Source organism: Oreochromis niloticus, linkage group LG15, assembly GCF_001858045.2.
Source record: "Oreochromis niloticus isolate F11D_XX linkage group LG15, O_niloticus_UMD_NMBU, whole genome shotgun sequence".
Lineage (NCBI taxonomy): Eukaryota > Metazoa > Chordata > Actinopteri > Cichliformes > Cichlidae > Oreochromis > Oreochromis niloticus.
In genome coordinates, this window is record NC_031980.2 from 18,606,244 (window position 1) to 18,625,466 (window position 19,223).

A 19,223-nucleotide genomic window follows, 5' to 3' on the forward strand; every position below is an offset into this window, starting at 1 on the left:
ATGAAGTCTGTGAAGATAATATTTACTTGGCTGCAGTCTTTTAGTTTTCAAATAATGAATACTTTGGTATCTTGGAGTAAAAACCTCGGTTTTCTTAGATCAACAAAGGATAATCATGAATACTAATGGAAGGAATAAAAGAAACTGAATTTGGAATAGAAATGTTCAATTTCAGCTGGACTGCAACAGTATCTACAGCAAGAAGGACAACAGTCTGTTAAGTTTTTCGGTTGCTGTATATAATTAATAAATCAGGTTCCAAAACCTTTCATAACCATACTTGTTCTTGCCCTGTAAATGACCTCCCTTTTCATTTTGCTTTGACTTAAGTCGAATTTAAAATGCCACAATACAGCTTTGACATTGAAACCTTTTCCTTTTGTTTTTAAATACCAGAGCAGTTGAAAAGTTAGATCTCTTCTCCTCCATGATTCTTTTCTCTAACGCAAACAATGAGGTACAAAAAGCTTTTTCACCTTGAACACTCTCATGTTTGATCTCGTCTTCCGCGTGTCTCCAGTTGACAGTGAAGGCTCACACAATGAATGCGTGCTTATAAGAGTCGCCACATTTGCATCAAAGATCTGAACCCGTCGTCTCCGGGGTGGAGTAATGCGTTAACATTCAGCTGGTCTCTTTGCTGTTCAAGGCGATAATGGGCTCCTGTTCTTCAGTGAAAAATGGAAAACTCTATTTCAGAAGTTTGAACTTTAAAATCCTGACAAAGCAGCAGTGGCAAATGAAGCATTAAAAACCTTTGACGATCATACAGTAAAGGGTGTATTCAAATGTCTGTGTGTGAACGTGGACACAGAAGTTATTCAAAATCCATCTGCAGAAGGTTTTAACATTTGAATCGGGAGTGTTTGTGACAGGAATCATGAAACAAAGCATTAGTAAGTGTCTTAAATTTTAAAAATGAAAAATAAAAAACTTCTTCTAAGGTCATTCTGCAGAGTGAAAATCATGTGTAGCAAAACTACAGAAAGTTGTGACATGAATCTGAAGCTCTCCTCAGTTTCACAGAACTTTATAACTATAAAGCAGAAAACAGGCACAGTTATCCACACCCTGGTGAACAGAATGGAGCTTGCTCCTCCAGGTATCACCTCTGGAGTTAGTTGACGCCCAAAAATTGAGCAAAAGGTAGAATTATTCCCCAAATACTTACCAGGTTGACAGAAACATGACCCTAAATAATTAACAATGTTGCCCCATAAAGGCTAGATGTTTTAGAAGAAGTTAGCTGAACCACTCTAGATGGAGTGCAATAAAAAGAAGCCATAAACACAACATTGAATAAAAATGTTAGGTGAATCTAAGAGACAGAGCCAGATTAATAGGATCACATTCCTGTTTCCCTCAAGAATTTGAAGTAGTTGTTCTCATCTCTCTGTTTCTCCGTTTTGGTATCTACAAGTTTGCGAGGCAGATACAACGTTGACATTTTACCTGCTACTTTAAAAGTCTCGTTGTAACAATAAAATTAAACAAATACATGAAAACGGATTCAGAGCAGTGATGTTAAGGGCCATGAAACCAAAACATTGAGCTGAAAGACAGTAAAACAGAATTGCAACACTATTCAAGGTCTTCTGTGCATCACTGAATGGAGATCCCTGTTAGCAGATATTTGCAATGCTTACTTTTGGTTGGGGTGTTTCTGACTCCGCTGTGGCCTCACTTGTAGTTGTCAGTTCAGATATTTGGGAGAAGAAATGTTAAAAGAAATAAATAAATAAATAGATTTACATTCAGCTTAGGCTCCCGAGTTTGGGGAAAACAAGGAAATAAGATGCACTTGGAAAATCTTGGATAGATTTACAGTCGCAGTAAGAACACTGTATTTGTCTGTTTACTTGTTTTCCACAAGAGCGTGTAAGGGCAGCATGGATCCAATCATTCCCTGCTGTTATTACAACACACAAATTAGAGTGTCAGTGTTTTGATTAGAGTTTAGTGGAGGAGGGAACAATGGTAATCTGGTTTATGGGGCATAGGTTATTCATGTCTATACGCTTGAGCAGAGTTATGTTGTTTGTGAATATAGTGGCTAATTATTGCACAGTTTGTGAAACTGGATACTCAGTGAGGATGTCTAGTTCAGTAAGGCTAAAGGCTGCTAACAATATCCCAGTTGTATTCAAGCACAGCAGAGCTGAGATTAAGGTTTATGAGTTGAGGATATGTAAAGTCATGTGGACTCTTTGCAGTCATGTGAAAAACTAACTACACCCCATGATTCAGTAGCTTGCAGAACCACCTTTAGTAGCAAAGAGCTGAAGGAATCCTGACTTTATGAGTGTTACATCATTGCGGAGGTATATTGTCATGATCAGGATTTGCAGGGATAAACTTTAACATTCATCATGTTAACTGAGGCATGCAAAGTCAGTTTCTTTCAGCATTGCATGAGCATTGCACTAATTGCATGGGTGAATTTGCTCAAACATCTAATCCTGGGAAAAATAGCAATTGTTTCACCTGTTTTCCCACTTGAATTTTAAAAAGTTAGCAAAAACTACCAGACAGGCCCGGGAGATCGTTATTAGTGATTAGGTAATAATGAAAATAATTATTATTATCTGCTTTTTCCCCCCACATGGTTCTGCAATTTGATTTTTAATATAAATCCAGTGCACTGCTCTTCTTTACAGCTGTGTGTCTTTGCTTCATCCAAAAAGCTCAAATGATGATAGACAGATGATAGACAGTCAGCAAGTATTGAATGGGACAGAGGTGCTATTTGTTTAATTTCTTACATTTTCTATGTCTGGGGGTTTATTACATGTCAACACATCTGTGGCTACTTTCCAAGTTCTCCCATGGTGGAGAAAAGCTTGTTAAATTTTCAGTTGAATTACACTCAAATTTCCCAATTCCTTTTTTTTCCTCCTTTTAATAGATGCATGATTTGTTTTCCCTCAAAACTGACAAAAATAGTGATTAGCATAATTGAGTAACCGCTATTCCATAATGCCTCAGTTTTTCATTTTTAGTAGTTATAATGTTGAATGTTACAATATTTATATTCAGGTTTCACAGAGACTTTGGTGATTGATTTGATAAAACAGGTCTGGGTCGTGGGGCTGGAGCCTATCCCAGAGCGGTGAGAGGTGGGGTACACCCTGGATAGCATGTGTACTCGCATTCCCTCTGCACAGATAGGCCCTGGACAAATGCTGGATTCGTAACCTTCTTGCTGTGAAGCAGCAATGCTAACCACAGCACCACTGTGCTGATTTTTTTCAGTATATATTTAATGAATTTAAGGTCTCTGTTAAGATTTGGAAAAAATAAACTGCTGTAAATATATCTAGCTTTTTAAAATTAACATTCGTCTTATGTCATCAGTTGGTAAACACGTTTTTTTCTAAAGATGATGTAGAACTCTGTGTTCTTTTCACTGAGATCAGTGAACCACTGCATTAAGGTCACTAATTTTAACTCAGTCATCAACTGAAGAAGTAAACATTAGCATGCATCTCCATGTCTCTTTGTCCCATAATGCAACGTCAATATTAATGTCTGCTGAGAGTTTCTGAATATTTTTTCACTCTCAAAGTAAACATGTTTCCTGGAAGACTCAGAAAGCTGAGCAAATCAAATACATTTACACACTTGCACAAGAAATGTAAACTCATTGTCCATAAACCCAACCATGCAAATGTGTATTTTAAGGGATTATCAACCATGTTTCTTTCACTTTGTGTGTAAATAGAAATGTAAACAGGTTCTCAGCTTTATAGTAAATGTAGCAGAAGCTGTTGTTTATTAGACATGGATGTGCTGAATTGCTTAGCACAAGTGCCTTTTGTAGTTATTGAGCTACATCTTGTATCCAGGTATTTGTATTGGCATACCTTTTGTTTCATTGCTAGGCAAAAAGAGAGAAATAACCTACAATACGAAAAAAGACTGGTTAGTTCCCAATGCTGATATTCAGATCTCACAAATGCACATATATGGTATGAAACAGATAGCTTTAGATAACTGTTGTAGATGGGTGCCTTTCAGATAAAGATGACTCAACACTTATCATTTGTGCTTCCATGGTTTTGTAACTACATGTAAATATTTTCTGTGTTTGCTTATCATTTATGTTCTCCTTATTTACATTTAATTATTTGGTGGATTTATACCAGTTTAATTAAATGCTTGAACAAGCTCGGTTCAGAAATGAGATACTGTGCAAAGTTATGTGTTAAGTTGTGTTTTTAAAAATATTTGATAGACAAAACTAATTAAAGAAAAGCTGAAAAGATATTAAGGATGAGATGTTTGAGTAACATATTTCTTTTTATAAAGAAATGTGGTTACAATAGTTGCCAAAATCATCATAGTTTTCTGTTGTTGTAGAGCAGAACACTTTTAATTACATGTGGGATTCACGATTTGTCAGCTTGAAATCCTAATAACGTTTGTTTTTTCTCTTTTTTTTTCCACTACAGATGTGCCTCCATTGGCTGATTCAGTGTTTCTGGAACTACCTGGACTGGACAGAGATCTGCCACTATATTTGCACCTGTGTGGTGATGGGTCCTGACTACCAGGTTTACATGTGTGTGGCCATATTTAAGCACTTGCAACCAGACATCCTGCAGCGCACACAGTCCCAGGAGCTACAGGTCTTCCTCAAAGTAAGATGGAGTCAGAACTACAATATACATGCAATATTTTACTAACAGAACATACTCAGATTCACTTTAAATCTCTAAGGTAGCCTTGTTAATTACTATATGTAGGTATGTGAAAGAGGAACAAGTATCCAGTTGTGTTCTGTGAAGCTCAAAATATTTCTGCAGGTAAATACACTTACCTGCCACTTTGTTCCATCTAATCAGAAAAATCAAGTACATTTGAATTTATGTAGTAAGGTCTGTTTGCTTTGATAAAGGCTTTTCTCACTTTTGGTATTCTCTCACTCTGCTTCATATGTATATTAATATTTATAAAAAATTATTTATTCTTTGGTCTGATCTTTCTTGGTCTTGTGTTTCTTAGCTTAAACACTTTGATTCTTGTTGGTCTCTTTCACTAGTATTGGTTTATTTGTAGCAGTTTGAGGGCCGAATTCTTCTTCCAAAACTTAATGATGAGATGTTTGCTATTTGAACTCTGGGAATCATTGATGTGGGCTCTAATCTGATGTGCTGTTAATTGGCGATTTCTGAGGTTGGGTAACTCTAATGAACTGATGCTCCGCAGTAGAGTGAACTCTTGGCCTTCCTTTCCTAGGAACGTTCCTCGTGAGAGCCAGATTCATCACAGTGTTTGATGATTCTTGAGACTGCAGAGACTTTAAGTTCTCGACGCTTTCCAGACTGACCTTCGTGTCTCGTACTAATGCAGAATTGTTTCTCTTAGATGAGCAGTACCTGTCACAAACCTGTCATACTTTATTATGGAAGGTTAAAAGTGCTAGGTTCACTTCAGTCCAAAACAGGCACTGGTTTTAAACACATTACTGAAAACTATTTGAGGTAAAGAAGGTTTTCAAGAATGCAAAGTTATCTTTTTTTTTCACTTTTTTCCAGCGTACATAATAAAGAGCTTTGATAGGTCCCTGGTTTGTTTTTGTAATCATATCATCAGATCTGTGGCCATATGTCTTCACTCAGGTGAAGAGAAGAGCAGACCTGCTAATCACCTGGTGGTAGGGAAAGTTGCTGGACAGGCTTGGTGTATCCAAATGTATAGTGAGGTTGCACTTGGAATGACATCCACAGGCCCCAGTCTGTAAAGATCTTTAATTTCCACCCCCAACAGAGCTGGGCTCATCAAGTCCAACATTGAGTCACAGACTTCAGCCCTTGGTTTCCTTAGCAAAGTCTATGTCTGGGTTATGGAGAGATGATTCCACCCATCAGTCAAACTTCAGATCCAGGAAGAAGAATGCTGTGGGGGATTTGGGATCTATAGCTCGCTGTGGTCCCTGTAGAGCCGTAGTGAGTGGTTGGTTCGTATTGCCATCAGTAAATCAGACCCATTCCAGACCCTTGGGAATTACACAACTCTGCCGGGGCTGACCAGGGATGGATCCATTGATGGATGGATTAATCCATTAATCGTGATTGATAGCAACGGTACAGCCTGATGTGCACTTTGCCATAAATGTAACTATACATCCCAGCTAACCATGCCACACCACCTATGACTGGAACATATTGATTTTTGTAAAGATAATGCTTCTTTGAAAGAAACTGCAATATATAATGAGGCGCAAATGTATCTGGCTTGCTCCTAATTCATACCGAATAGGCAGTACTGCCGGCATAGCAACATGCCGTTTTCTCATTTTCGTAACTCTACCCAATCCAGTCTTTACTTGATTGGTTCTGACACATTCTCTTTTTTTCAGTGTTGCAACAATTTCACTAAAAGTAACTGTTGTTAAACATTTATAAACTCAAACTCCAACCCGGTCAGCTCAGTTTCATTCTCTGTTGTTTGAAGTAGACATCAAACTCAACACCGCGGCATAGAAACTCCCCTGCCAGCCACTGTAGACAAACATAAACTATAAATGCTTACAATGACGTCAGCCACCTGCGTAGGCTACAGCATATAGTTCAACACAGGAATACAAATGTAAGTTTATACATTTGTCATTGGGAATCTGGTACAGTATTATAAAGGTTGTCCATTAAATGTATTCATTCATTCCCGATTCACATATAATAAATAATACACTTTTAAAAAACTTAACTTTTAGAACATGTTCACACATCCTCCCACTGTGCTGCATTTCACTGAAACAAAGTCTGTTCATTAAAATGCATTCTGCATGGTGGATTGGATGAACTTTATATTGTGGAGCTTTCACAAAAGGTCTAACGTCACGGTCTCAGAGATACTTCTAATATCCAAAGCAACATGGGCACTGACATGAAGTACTCATCGTCATTACTCATTAAGCATTTCGATCCGTCTTGTCTCTGCCTTATAGCTCTGATGTTAACACCGGCATGAGCTGCCGCTGACAGTTTTTGTGAATAAAAGATCAGTTATGGAAGCTTTATCTGAGGAAGTTCCTCTAATGAGCTGTAGCATCAGATACTGCTGCAAGAGGCGAGCTTTGAGACAGTCTGTGTGTTTGTGTCTCTGCATGTTTGTGTATGCGTGTGTGTGTGTGTGTGTGTGTGTAAGACAGAAATTTACTATTCCTGTCCTGAGCTGAACTGTTAAAAGTTTTAGACATGCTGGTTTGCGTCCAACGGCCTTATCTTTCTTCTTCTCCTCTGACTCTCTCTGTGGGAACAATGCGAAGGGAGTATTTTACCCAGACAGATGCAGTATTAGAGGATTTTTAAAACATTCACACACACTTGCTCTCCTCTACACTCATCCTGTCTCACTAGGGGGTATATCTTTATTTCATCTAAATTAAAATTTGAAGAGGCAAATGACTTGTTACAAACGCTCTGTCTGGCTAGAGTTAAACTGCAGTGATGCTGAAGTGGTGAGTGGAAAAGCAGACAGAAAAAGAAAGACTGTTTGCCACTGACTCAGAGACCACATGAAACCGCCCATTCATATGTGTGGTATTTGGGGAAATATGTTTCTGCCAGCTGACATCTATTGGTGATATCAGTCTTACTTTGGTGCAGACCACAGTAGTATTAGGACATCTCTTCCTGTTTTTTCATGTCACCTACTCATGAACCTACTTCTCCTACATGTTAGGTTGCCTTCCTGTTTTATTATGCATTTGCATTTATTTTATACTGCATACAATTTCAAGACACATGTCAATGCAAAGAATGGAGACCTCACTCCAGGTCAGGGACTAGTTGCGGCCCAAGTAAATATTTAAGTATCCTGGCTGAGATCCCAGTTAAAATGAGCTTCTCTAAAGGCTGGCTGGCTTCTCCTTCAGAGATTGGGTGAGGGGTTCGGTCATTCAGGTGGTTGGGCATCAGACTGGCATGCCTTCTAGGTGCCTCCTGGGTAAGTTGTCCTACCAGTAGGAGGCCCTGGGATAGACCTGGACACGTTGGAAAGATATGTCTTTCAGCTGCCCTGGGAACACTTCAGTGTTCCCTCAGATGAGCTGGAAGAGGGGGTTGGGTAGAAGATGAGCTGGGCTTCTCTGCTTAGACTGGTGCAAAGAAAAGAGAAAAGAAGAGAGGAAATATAGATGGATGTGTTTATATGCAACCTGACAACCCAAAGCCTAAATTTAGAGGTGTGTGTGCAGAGAGGCAGTCTGTTCAGAATAGTCAAAGTAGTCCACAAATACAGGGAGTGCAGAATTATTAGGTAAATGAGTATTTTGTCCACATCATCCTCTTCATGCATGTTGTCTCACTCCAAGCTGTATAGGCTCGAAAGCCTACTACCAATTAAGCATATTAGGTGATGTGCATCTCTGTAATGAGAAGGGGTGTGGTCTAATGACATCAACACCCTATATCAGGTGTGCATAATTATTAGGCAACTTCCTTTCCTTTGGCAAAATGGGTCAAAAGAAGGACTTGACAGGCTCAGAAAAGTCAAAAATAGTGAGATATCTTGCAGAGGGATGCAGCAGTCTTAAAATTGCAAAGCTTCTGAAGCGTGATCATCGAACAATCAAGCGTTTCATTCAAAATAGTCAACAGGGTCGCAAGAAGCGTGTGGAAAAACCAAGGCGCAAAATAACTGCCCATGAACTGAGAAAAGTCAAGCGTGCAGCTGCCAAGATGCCACTTGCCACCAGTTTGGCCATATTTCAGAGCTGCAACATCACTGGAGTGCCCAAAAGCACAAGGTGTGCAATACTCAGAGACATGGCCAAGGTAAGAAAGGCTGAAAGACGACCACCACTGAACAAGACACACAAGCTGAAACGTCAAGACTGGGCCAAGAAATATCTCAAGACTGATTTTTCTAAGGTTTTATGGACTGATGAAATGAGAGTGAGTCTTGATGGGCCAGATGGATGGGCCCGTGGCTGGATTGGTGAAGGGCAGAGAGCTCCAGTCTGACTCAGACGCCAGCAAGGTGGAGTACTGGTTTGGGCTGGTATCATCAAAGATGAGCTTGTGGGGCCTTTTCGGGTTGAGGATGGAGTCAAGCTCAACTCCCAGTCCTACTGCCAGTTTCTGGAAGACACCTTCTTCAAGCAGTGGTACAGGAAGAAGTCTGCATCCTTCAAGAAAAACATGATTTTCATGCAGGACAATGCTCCATCACACGCGTCCAAGTACTCCACAGCGTGGCTGGCAAGAAAGGGTATAAAAGAAGAAAAACTAATGACATGGCCTCCTTGTTCACCTGATCTGAACCCCATTGAGAACCTGTGGTCCATCATCAAATGTGAGATTTACAAGGAGGCAAAACAGTACACCTCTCTGAACAGTGTCTGGGAGGCTGTGGTTGCTGCTGCACGCAATGTTGATGGTGAACAGATCAAAACACTGACAGGATCCATGGATGGCAGGCTTTTGAGTGTCCTTGCAAAGAAAGGTGGCTATATTGGTCGCTGATTTGTTTTTGTTTTGTTTTTGAATGTCAGAAATTTATATTTGTGAATGTGGAGATGTTATATTGGTTTCACTGGTAAAAAATAAATAATTGAAATGGGTATATATTTGTTTTTTGTTAAGTTGCCTAATAATTATGCACAGTAATAGTCACCTGCACACACAGATATCCCCCTAAAATAGCTAAAACTAAAAACAAACTAAAAACTACTTCCAAAAACATTCAGCTTTGATATTAATGAGTTTTTTGGGTTCATTGAGAACATGGTTGTTGTTCAATAATAAAATTATTCCTCAAAAATACAACTTGCCTAATAATTCTGCACTCCCTGTACATGCAACAGGTAATTCCAGTCCAAATCTAGAACCATGTGTAGGTTTTTGTGTGCTTTGCTACCAGCTGGCTTATGTAGTACTACAGCACTCTGAAAGTACTGCAAACATCTGCCTATTAGAAGCTGTAACGTCTGTCACAAATTTGTACAACTGCAAGAAAACAATCAAAAACAACACATATATACACGTGCAGACACTTTGCAGTATAGGTTTGATTTCCACCTGGATAAATTGAAGCAATGTATCCCACCCAATTTTCAACTAGTGCAGTTTATCTCAGAGGAAGTCCTATTTTCAAAAAACTAGGGAGCAAAAACAAAACTGTCGAGTTAAAAACGGACTTTCAAGTTTTTTTGCGCAGTTAAAACAGGAGAAATGGAGAAAAAGTTATAATGTAACCTTGGAGCCTTTGAATATTTCCGCTACATCAATATTTGCTGGGTCAATATTAACCACAACCTTAAACACATTAACGTGGATCTGCTCAGCCACCTCTTCAATCTGTTTATTGTACATCTGTAGCTCATCTGCAGCTCATCTTATGGGGCAATCATCCTGATATATTCATGGTTTCCCCTCGTTTGTGCTCTGACACTCACTAATTCTCAGCTCTCGCTTTCCAACCCTCAGGGTGATAGACTTTGGGTGGAAACCTTCGTGCATTGAGAGTTGTTTTCATGTCTCGACCTCAGTGTCTGTCTCCTCCTGTGGCCGGTTTATTATTCCAACCAGTAGGGCTTATGTTTTATTCATAGAGTTAACTGGATTCTCAGCACCCGTCTTACCTGCTGAATATGTTTGGCTGTGAGGGGACCTTCTTGCGTCTTCACCATGATTCCCTTTAGATTGTGGGACACTTATAGACACTTGTAGTTGTTTTGTGTTCGATAACTCCACCTATTTAGTCTTGATCAGCTTGACTGGCTTTACTACCATTCAACCACAAATATCCACTTCCTGATAAAAGTTATTAGGGCACTTCCTGATCAGGATTATTCTGGCTCGTGTTAGCTAGTCTGGGTGAGTACCTGTTGTTAAACAAGTAGGTAACAGCCTGCTAAATTAAGTAGCTTAATGTAGCTTCTTCAGCCAGCAGGTGTTTGATGTTGTTTGGATCCTTTTCTTTTTTAAAAAAAAAAAAAAAATTTCTCAGCAGGACTATTTCAGTTCTCACAATTCCTTATGAAATCCCATCACTCAGTAGGGTATTTTATATTAAAGTTTGGGGGTAAAAGCAACACTAAAATCCAGAGAAAATACCCAGAAGAGCTTGTCAAAACCTTATTCAGCAAGTGTGGAAAGCATCTGTTTGCGATGGTCAGCCAATCAGAAACAAAATGAGCTACAATGAATCTCACAGAGATGTGACTGTGTCACAGAATAAAAGACCCTTAAAGAGTAAACATGTCATTTAATATCGTCCTCCAATCAAAACCACATCAGCCTGACTTTGAGAGCCACCAGCTGAAATGCTTCTATTTTTTAAACTAAGCACTAAAACTGTGTACGCGCTGCAATATATTCCTGTTAATTTCACCTTCTGTGCATATCCAAACTCACGTTGAATATTAACATCAATTCATCACGTCAGTGCAAGATTAAGAAAATATAGAAATCTTTGGTAATTATTACATTAATTATCCTACCTAATGATCTCATAAGTGCAAACGGTTAATAAAGCATTAAGATTATGTGGAACATTAAGCAGCTCATATTGCCTGTTAATCATGAAAGTATCCACTTAACAGCTCTGAACACTGGCACAGCAACTATATTCTGTGCAACCCTTTTTAGTCAAAATAGAAACTGAGCATCAACAAACTATTCACCGTTCTTGTTCTTAAAATATCAAAACACAAATACTGCTGTGTCAGTGGTTGTTTGTCATTACAACAAATGAACAAGCCAAATAGCTTCAGTTTAGATGATTCTTTAGGATTCGTTTCACTGTTCAAAACCATACACCTCCTGTCTGTGTGCATCCACAACAACAAAACTTGGATATAATAGATTTAAAATAATGTAGCTGATACTGCAGACTTATCATTTATGTCTTGTTTTGTGACCTGTAATTCTAAAGAAGATGTAATCACAGCAAGCCTTTCTTGTTCTTTTAAAGCTTTCTCATACAGAAATGCAATGCTTCCTGGAATAATCACAGAAGCAGGGTCCTTCATCAGACTGAAAACTCATTTCTTCCTGGCGGTACTTACTCCCCTCTGAACAGTCACTCCTCTGAAGTCACTTTATTTTCTCCTTTTAAATTATAGAAATGTATCGCTCCATTTGTTCTTAATCTCTTTCTCTTCTTTGCACTTCACTACTCGGTGGTTTTTCTACAATTACAATAATATTACTTTATAAAAGACATCGGATCCTAAATGTTATACAGGCTGTTTTAGTGGATGGTTATTAAGGGTCACAGAATGACTCTGCAGAAGCCTGAGGTGATTTGCAGAGTAGTAGATGATGGATTCAAAAGAAAATAACTTTGGTTACATAAAAATTATGCTGCTCTTTTCCTCCTATTGTTAACCTCTACACAATAAAGCAATAAACACAAACAGCTGACAGAGGGTGAGAGTCAAACCAGGGTCCTTTTAGAAGCAAGTCTTTAAAGTCATCATCTTAAATTGCATCTAAGCACTTATTAGCACACTTATTCTAAAGTATTATCTAAATGAACTTTGATTTCAGTTGACTCCAAAGCATAAAAACCTTGGAAACACTCACTCCCTGGAACATCTATCATCTTTGCTTTTACTGAATTCCCCAGTGAATTTCAATTAAGGATTCTTTGAATGCCACATCCAGCTCTTGGACAAAATTTTGTATTGGAACATCACAAGCAATGGTACATTATAACATTAGTAAATTTACTTTCTTAAATTGCAGTACTACTTACCTCACCATAGAGACAGTGGTGAGTATTTACAGTTCTCTGTAAACACAGAGAAGATTGGAGAAAGTTTATTTATCATCCTGATGAGGATGTAAACAAATGATTGAGAATTAGTCGGCCTTCTGCAACCCATGCTTGCAGTTATTGAATGTGTTTTTTACCTTTAAAAATAAGAGAGAATTAAGAGAGTGCTGAGCAGTTGCAGAAGTCGTTTAACAGTGCTAGTTTTTTCTTTTTAAGCTCCCAGCCTGGATACTGAAAGGTTGGGATCTTAGACTTTTGCTCTTTGTGTGTGTGTTATTCTGAATGCAGATTGTCTTCTGGGTGCAGGTTTCCTCGGGCTGCTAATTGATGATGCCACTCACAGTCACAGTGCACACCAGCCACAGTTGCAGTGTTTGCATTGCCCATGGGGTCGGGTGTTGCCATGACAGATGCATACTTAAGCTCAGGCAGCAATTATAGCAGCTGAAATTAAAATCCTGACTGAACAAATGAGCCAAATAAATGTTCTGTTGTCTGGTCTAATACACGTCTCTCTAGTTAAGATATTGCAGCTTGTTAATTTACATTCTGTTGTGTGTGTGTGTGTCTGTGTGTGTGTGTCTGGGTGGTGGGGATGGTCGTAGTTATTAAGATATCTATGCAACCCTGTTTGTTTCGCTTTTCCAACACGTAAAACCTCATTACCTGAACACCGAGCAAGCATGTTGTTTACTGGCGCGGTGCAGCATTCGATTGCCAGAGATTTGATTTCCGCTGACTTTGAAACAGATTGAATGTAAAACATTTTAATGAAAAGGTTATATCAAATTATGCACACCTCATGTCCTAACAAAGTGAATGACGATAAAGCAAACAACCTTCTGCCTCCATCCCCAAACCCTGTCTAACTGCACATCTTAGGACACAGACTTTGGTGTCTTTAAAGCAATATTAACTGCAGGTTTTTTTAAACAAGTCAACTGATGGCAATTATAAGACAACAGTCTGCTCTTTACAAAGTACTTTAAAACTTTTGATTGCCTCGTTTGTACTTTAAAGTGGTACTCTGGCGATATATTCCACTAGCAAGAGACAAAGGCCGTCTGAAGATTGCTTTCTCATTCGTTCGTTAACTACTGCCTATATAACAGTCAGTTAACTCTAATGAGCAATTAAGTGTGATTTTTGGACACTTTTAAATCTGTCCATAACCTGCAATAGAGCGCACATTTCATGTTGAGGGTGTCAGACGACACACAGTAAATGTACAGTACAATGAGCGGTCAAAAAGATCAACCATTCCACTCATAAAAGTACATCTTAAATTAATTGTCCTGCTGTCCCTCCCAAGGTCTTGTCCTTGTTCTTCTCAGATTCCTCCCTCATTGAGATCACTGTCTAACCACTCGCTTGTATACATTTGCAAGCACGAACATAAAACTGTATGTCAGATTGATTGAAAAAACTTTTTATCAGAGGAAGATTCTGCAGTTTCCAAGCTATAAGAAGCTGTAACAGGTCAGGAATGTGACCTGACCTGGTGCATGCTGGTCCATCCCTCCATCGTTCATTACTGTGAGCACTCACCACCCATGAATCCCCCAGGGTCACTGTCAATGCCAAGTCAGAAACCTCGTCAACATTCTTGGACAGTGACACTACTTTACCCCAGTATAAAAGTCACTTCGTTAGCTTCCAGGTTTATTTATAGAATTAGTTTTAAAATCGTTCTATTAGTTCATAAAGACCTCGGTGGTTTGCTCCCTCACAGTACATCTCTGACCTGTTTGGTATCTTTAACCTAAGACGACCTCTCAGGTCATCAAGTAGTTGTGCCCACACATGTGTGTAATAACTAGAGATGGCCATACCCATACTGATATCATAAATTTGTATATCTGCAGACACTGATATGAATCCGATATAGTCTATTTTTTATAATCAATAAAACAGTCTTTTTTTAATATCTTGCTGCATTTTGTATCATACTACACTTTTAAAAAACAAAACACTAAAGCCATCCTATTACACTTGTATGCAAGAAATACAGAAACACTGCACCCAAAATATTTTGCAGTTCAGCAATACTGATCTTTTTATTTAAACTTTTAGCAGAAATTTAAATCTAAGTATTTAAAGTAATATTCCAAAAGTAATTTAAAATGCAACTTTATGCAGATTTCAAAAACTCTTTGGTTCTGAAAAAAAGAAGTCCATATCAGCACAAAACAACTAAAAAAAAAACAGGTTGTATTACTTAAAGCTTAACATAAATAGACATCCAGAGTGGAAAGCAGTGTAAATAAATGCAAACATGGCTTCACGACACTCATCTTTTATCAAGATGGATGTCAGTGTAAGCTGTTTCTATCACATTTAACCTGAGACTGAATTTTGTGTAATTTCTATTCAAAACGTAACACAAGTATGAAAAAAAGTGTTTTTCATAGTTTTTTTTGTTGTTGTTCGAACCACGAAACTGTTTAGACATGTGTCGTGCCAAGGTAGGTATCCCCGACAGAATTTGTTTCCCCTGCGTCGGGAGCACACGCTGGGCTCTCCAAATCACAGACAAACAGTATCCCACATTCTTGATTTGTAGTTCACAAACACTTCTTATAACGACTAACTACTCCTGAAACGTTGGAGGTTTTAGCTCTTTATACAGTAAAGTTACGGGAGGATAAAAATAATTATCAGGCAAAATGTCCTTCGTTTGTTAAAATAATCCCGCCCAATACCACGTGAGAACAATAAATATATAATATTCTGTTGTAACCCTCAAACTGGATGGTGATGTAACACACTCATTTTTCCCTTTTTCACAAAACTAAAACATCTAATTGTCTGTAATGGAGGCTGAGTAAACTGGATCTGCACTCTGTGCCCAACAAATGCGGCGCAGGGGGGACAAACCTTTTCGGGGATGCCTGCCTTGGCACAACACCTGGTTTGGCACCACGTAGCGAGGCTCCAAATGCTTTCAGTGTGAACTCTACACCGCTGACAGGTCTCACACACAACTATCACGTGACGCTCCGCCGCTCCTAAGGTCGTGCTAAGGTCACTACCTGGGTTACGCCATGTCGCATGTTTTGTGAGGTGCTTTTGTGATATGTTTTTTTTCTCTCGATATCCAATCCAGTAATTTAGGTCAGGATCGGACTGATACTGTATATCGGATCAGTTCATCCCTCCGTCTGTTTTTTGGTGAAGATTTATTTTGTTGTTTTTTTGTTGTCTTAGATATTGTAGAGCTACATTGTGCTAATGGGCATTGAAATACACTAAATAAATAAAATTCAAAGTGGTGCAGAGGTGATAATGGACCAGAAAAGGTAAGGGTTTCGCTTTTAATAGCACAAGTCAAAATATGTTCAATCACATATTATGCAGTGCCTTGATCGAGGACCCATCAACCAGGATAAATGCTCAAAGACTGACTCTAACTCTAAATTTCTTCTTTTCTACCTGCAGGAAGAGCCAATCCAGGGCTTCAGTTTTACCAACCACCTGGAGTTTATGGGTGTCCTGGAGCACAAATACAGGGACATTGTTCTGGCTGATATGAAAATGATTTGAAGTTGATCTGAAGGCAAGGAAGAGAAATATTCGACTGTTATCAAAACCCAGCATAGCTCAATTCAATAGATCAACTGTTAAAAGTATATTACTGTCAAAACATCACAAAAACCCCACTAAAAGTCAGGCGTGTTCAGTAAAATTAGATTATAAGGCAGGTCTTACTGTCACTAAATCTCATGAAAGTCTAAAACCACCAATAACTGTTTCATGGCAGTGTCATTTACATTGACTCAGTGCCTCATACGGCATCCTGGTAACAAAGAAATTCACTAGCACAACAAATGCGTGACAGTCTGCTGCTGAAAATAGTCCAGCAGATGATTGATTGATTGATTGATTGATTGATTGATTGATTGTTACAGAAAGCTACAGCGACCACCTCTTCTTGTTTTGATAATCAAAACAATCCAAAACACTTTTTTTTGGTATGCTAAGAAAAAAGGTTTTTCTGCAGGTTGCAATTGTATAATATATTTTTCTTTATAATGTAAATAGTGTAAACAGCTGTTGGAAGATTCAGTAACTGCATTTAGGAAATGTTTGATGCTTTTTGGTTATTTATTGTTTTTCCAACACTACAAATATATCTGAATATTTAAGATCATTTGTTTTTGTTCAGCAAGAATCTCTTCTGGGTTATTAAAATTATCTCATGTCACAATTGCAGCTTTGTCTCTGTTTTTATTTATATAGTCTAGTATGAATTGTGTTCTCTCAGATAGACTTGGAAAAAGAAAACTGGGGGATAAGGAAAGAGGAATTGTCTGTGGCCACCAGCTGTAAAAATCCTTCCCTTTTTGGGGGTTGTCTTGTTGTTGACCCTCCAGGGCACCTGTTCTCACTTTTATTTGCTCTAAAGCAATTTATTTAGAGTCACAATGGTTTTAGTATTATTATTATTAATATTAATAGTAATATCAATCTTTGGCTCTTGCCCGCAGCTTGTGTTTTTTTTTTTTGTTTTGTTTTTTTCCCTGCCTTCCTCCCCTCACAATCAACCAGTCATGACAGATGGCTACTTCTCCCCGAACCTCATTCTACTAAAGTTCTTTCCTGTTAAAAGGAGTTTTTCCTTTCCGCTATCACCAAGTGCTTGCTCATAGAGCCCCTTTTCCATTAGTACCTACTCGGATCGACTAGCCACAGTCTTCTGGGTTTTCCATTAGATCATAGTACCTGCTTGTTTAGGGTTCCAAGCGATCTTAGCAGGTATTAAAATGCAACGTTGTTAGACTGCATGCCACCGATTGGCTGGTCAGTGTAGTCACTCAATGAGCCTGCTTATCATTCATGAGAATCAAAACTGCTATTTTTGAAACCTGGCAATGAGTGAAATAGCTATAAAAAAAATTTTTTAAAAACCCAACGCTGTAGTTCCCAAGTATGACAAAAAGTCACAGCACCTTTGTTTATTTCACGTACTAATTACGTCACAGGACGCTTGGCTGTGTTGCTATGACGACCACGCACATTAAGTGGTACTTGATTGTAATGGAAAACCAGTCAGTCCGAGTCGAGTCGATCCGGTTGAGTGCTAATGGAAAAGGGGCTATAAAGCACCTTGAATGTTGTTGTCATTTGGGGCTCCATAAATAAAGCTGAATTGAACTGAACTGACTTGATTTGAATAATGCTTCCTAACTGGAAAGATCACTTAAGTTTAATTGAATGTTTTACTGTGATGATCAAGTGTTCTCTTAATTTTTTGAGCAGTTGTGGTATGACCATTGAGTTTATGACTGTTGGTTTCTGACAAACTGACAATGTACTTTTCATAGGCACTAAACTTGTGGCAGTGCACTATTAACATAGGTTATGTTGGTCAGATAATTGCAAACCTAATTACTGGCAATCAAAAATTTACTGAGGAGGACTTGACATTTTTAATAACAGCTGTATAGATTTGCTACAGTTACAAAGAACATACACAGTCCATCTGTCCATCATCTTTTCCACTTGTCACGAAGTGCTGGAGCATATCCCAGCTATAACAGAGTAAAAGGTGGAGTATAACAAAGGCTTAACAGAGAGAGACGCAGCCACATTCATGCTTAGTTTGACATCTACAACCAAATTAGAATTACCAGTTATATTAACACAGACTGTGGGAGGAATCTGGAGTACCCAGAGAGAACCCACACAGACACGGAGAGAACATGCAGTCCCACACAGGAAACCCCCAAGCAGCCTGTGGATTGGAACCCAAAGGAGACACTTGAAACCTGACTAGAGCACATGGCTTTCATGCATAACATTAGTATGTTGGGTACCAAGTAAGGCTCTCTGTTCACATTCTGTTTAGCAGGTATTTTAAATCAAAGTGTATGGAACTCCTTCACCTGCTCACTCAGCTGTAAGGTTATTACAGAGGCCTGGGTTTGAATCTGCCTCAAGGCCAAACTGAGTTAACTGATGCTCATTCCCTAATCTTTTTTCTCTGCACTGTCCTCTCAATAAAAGCTAAAAAGCCCAAACCAGTCTTTTAAAATTGAAATACATAAGGACATGAACACTGACTTCCCTAAAAGAAAGCTATTACAACTTTCCTTTGTTTGTACAATTAATAACAGTAAACTGAAAATTGTACCTGCTACTTGTGTTTGCTGGTGAATGACCCTCCTGACCTTCATCTGAGCAATGTAAATCAGGTCAGGCAGGTACACCCTGCTAATATACCTCTTTTGCTTCCAAGCCTAATATCTACCAAATTACGACTTATATTCAAAATGACCAACAACGCTTTGATCTGTGAGAGTGAGCAACAGTAATTACTTTAAGTGATGTGGCTGTGGATACAGACAGCACTGGTTTAAACCTGTCTGACACCTGGAACCACAGAGAGCAACAGCAACGTGGAGTCTAGCACTCCTGTGGATATGACACACATCATTTATGCACAGACATCGATGAATGCATCACGCAGCCTCTCGTGTTGTGTACTTCTGCAG

At 38.7% G+C, this 19,223-nt stretch overlaps 1 protein-coding gene across 7 annotated transcripts in view; it reads left to right on the forward strand.

The window, feature by feature from the left end:
• tbc1d32 (TBC1 domain family, member 32) overlaps nt 1–17,219 on the forward strand; it is an 89,865-nt gene extending 72,646 nt beyond the window's left edge. For 4 of the 7 annotated variants that reach the window (XM_013264984.3, XM_013264985.3, XM_013264986.3 and 1 more), the window contains exons 33-34: nt 4,452–4,640; nt 16,168–17,218. In XM_013264984.3, coding sequence (XP_013120438.1) covers nt 4,452–4,640; nt 16,168–16,272 — 294 coding nt within the window. In that variant the 3' untranslated portion in view covers nt 16,273–17,218. Of the gene's footprint in view, nt 1–4,451; nt 4,641–16,167 lie in introns of all 7 variants that reach the window. The other 3 variants (XM_013264987.3, XM_013264988.3, XM_013264983.3) reach the window with 2 other exon arrangements.
• The last annotated feature ends 2,004 nt before the right edge of the window (nt 17,220–19,223 follow it).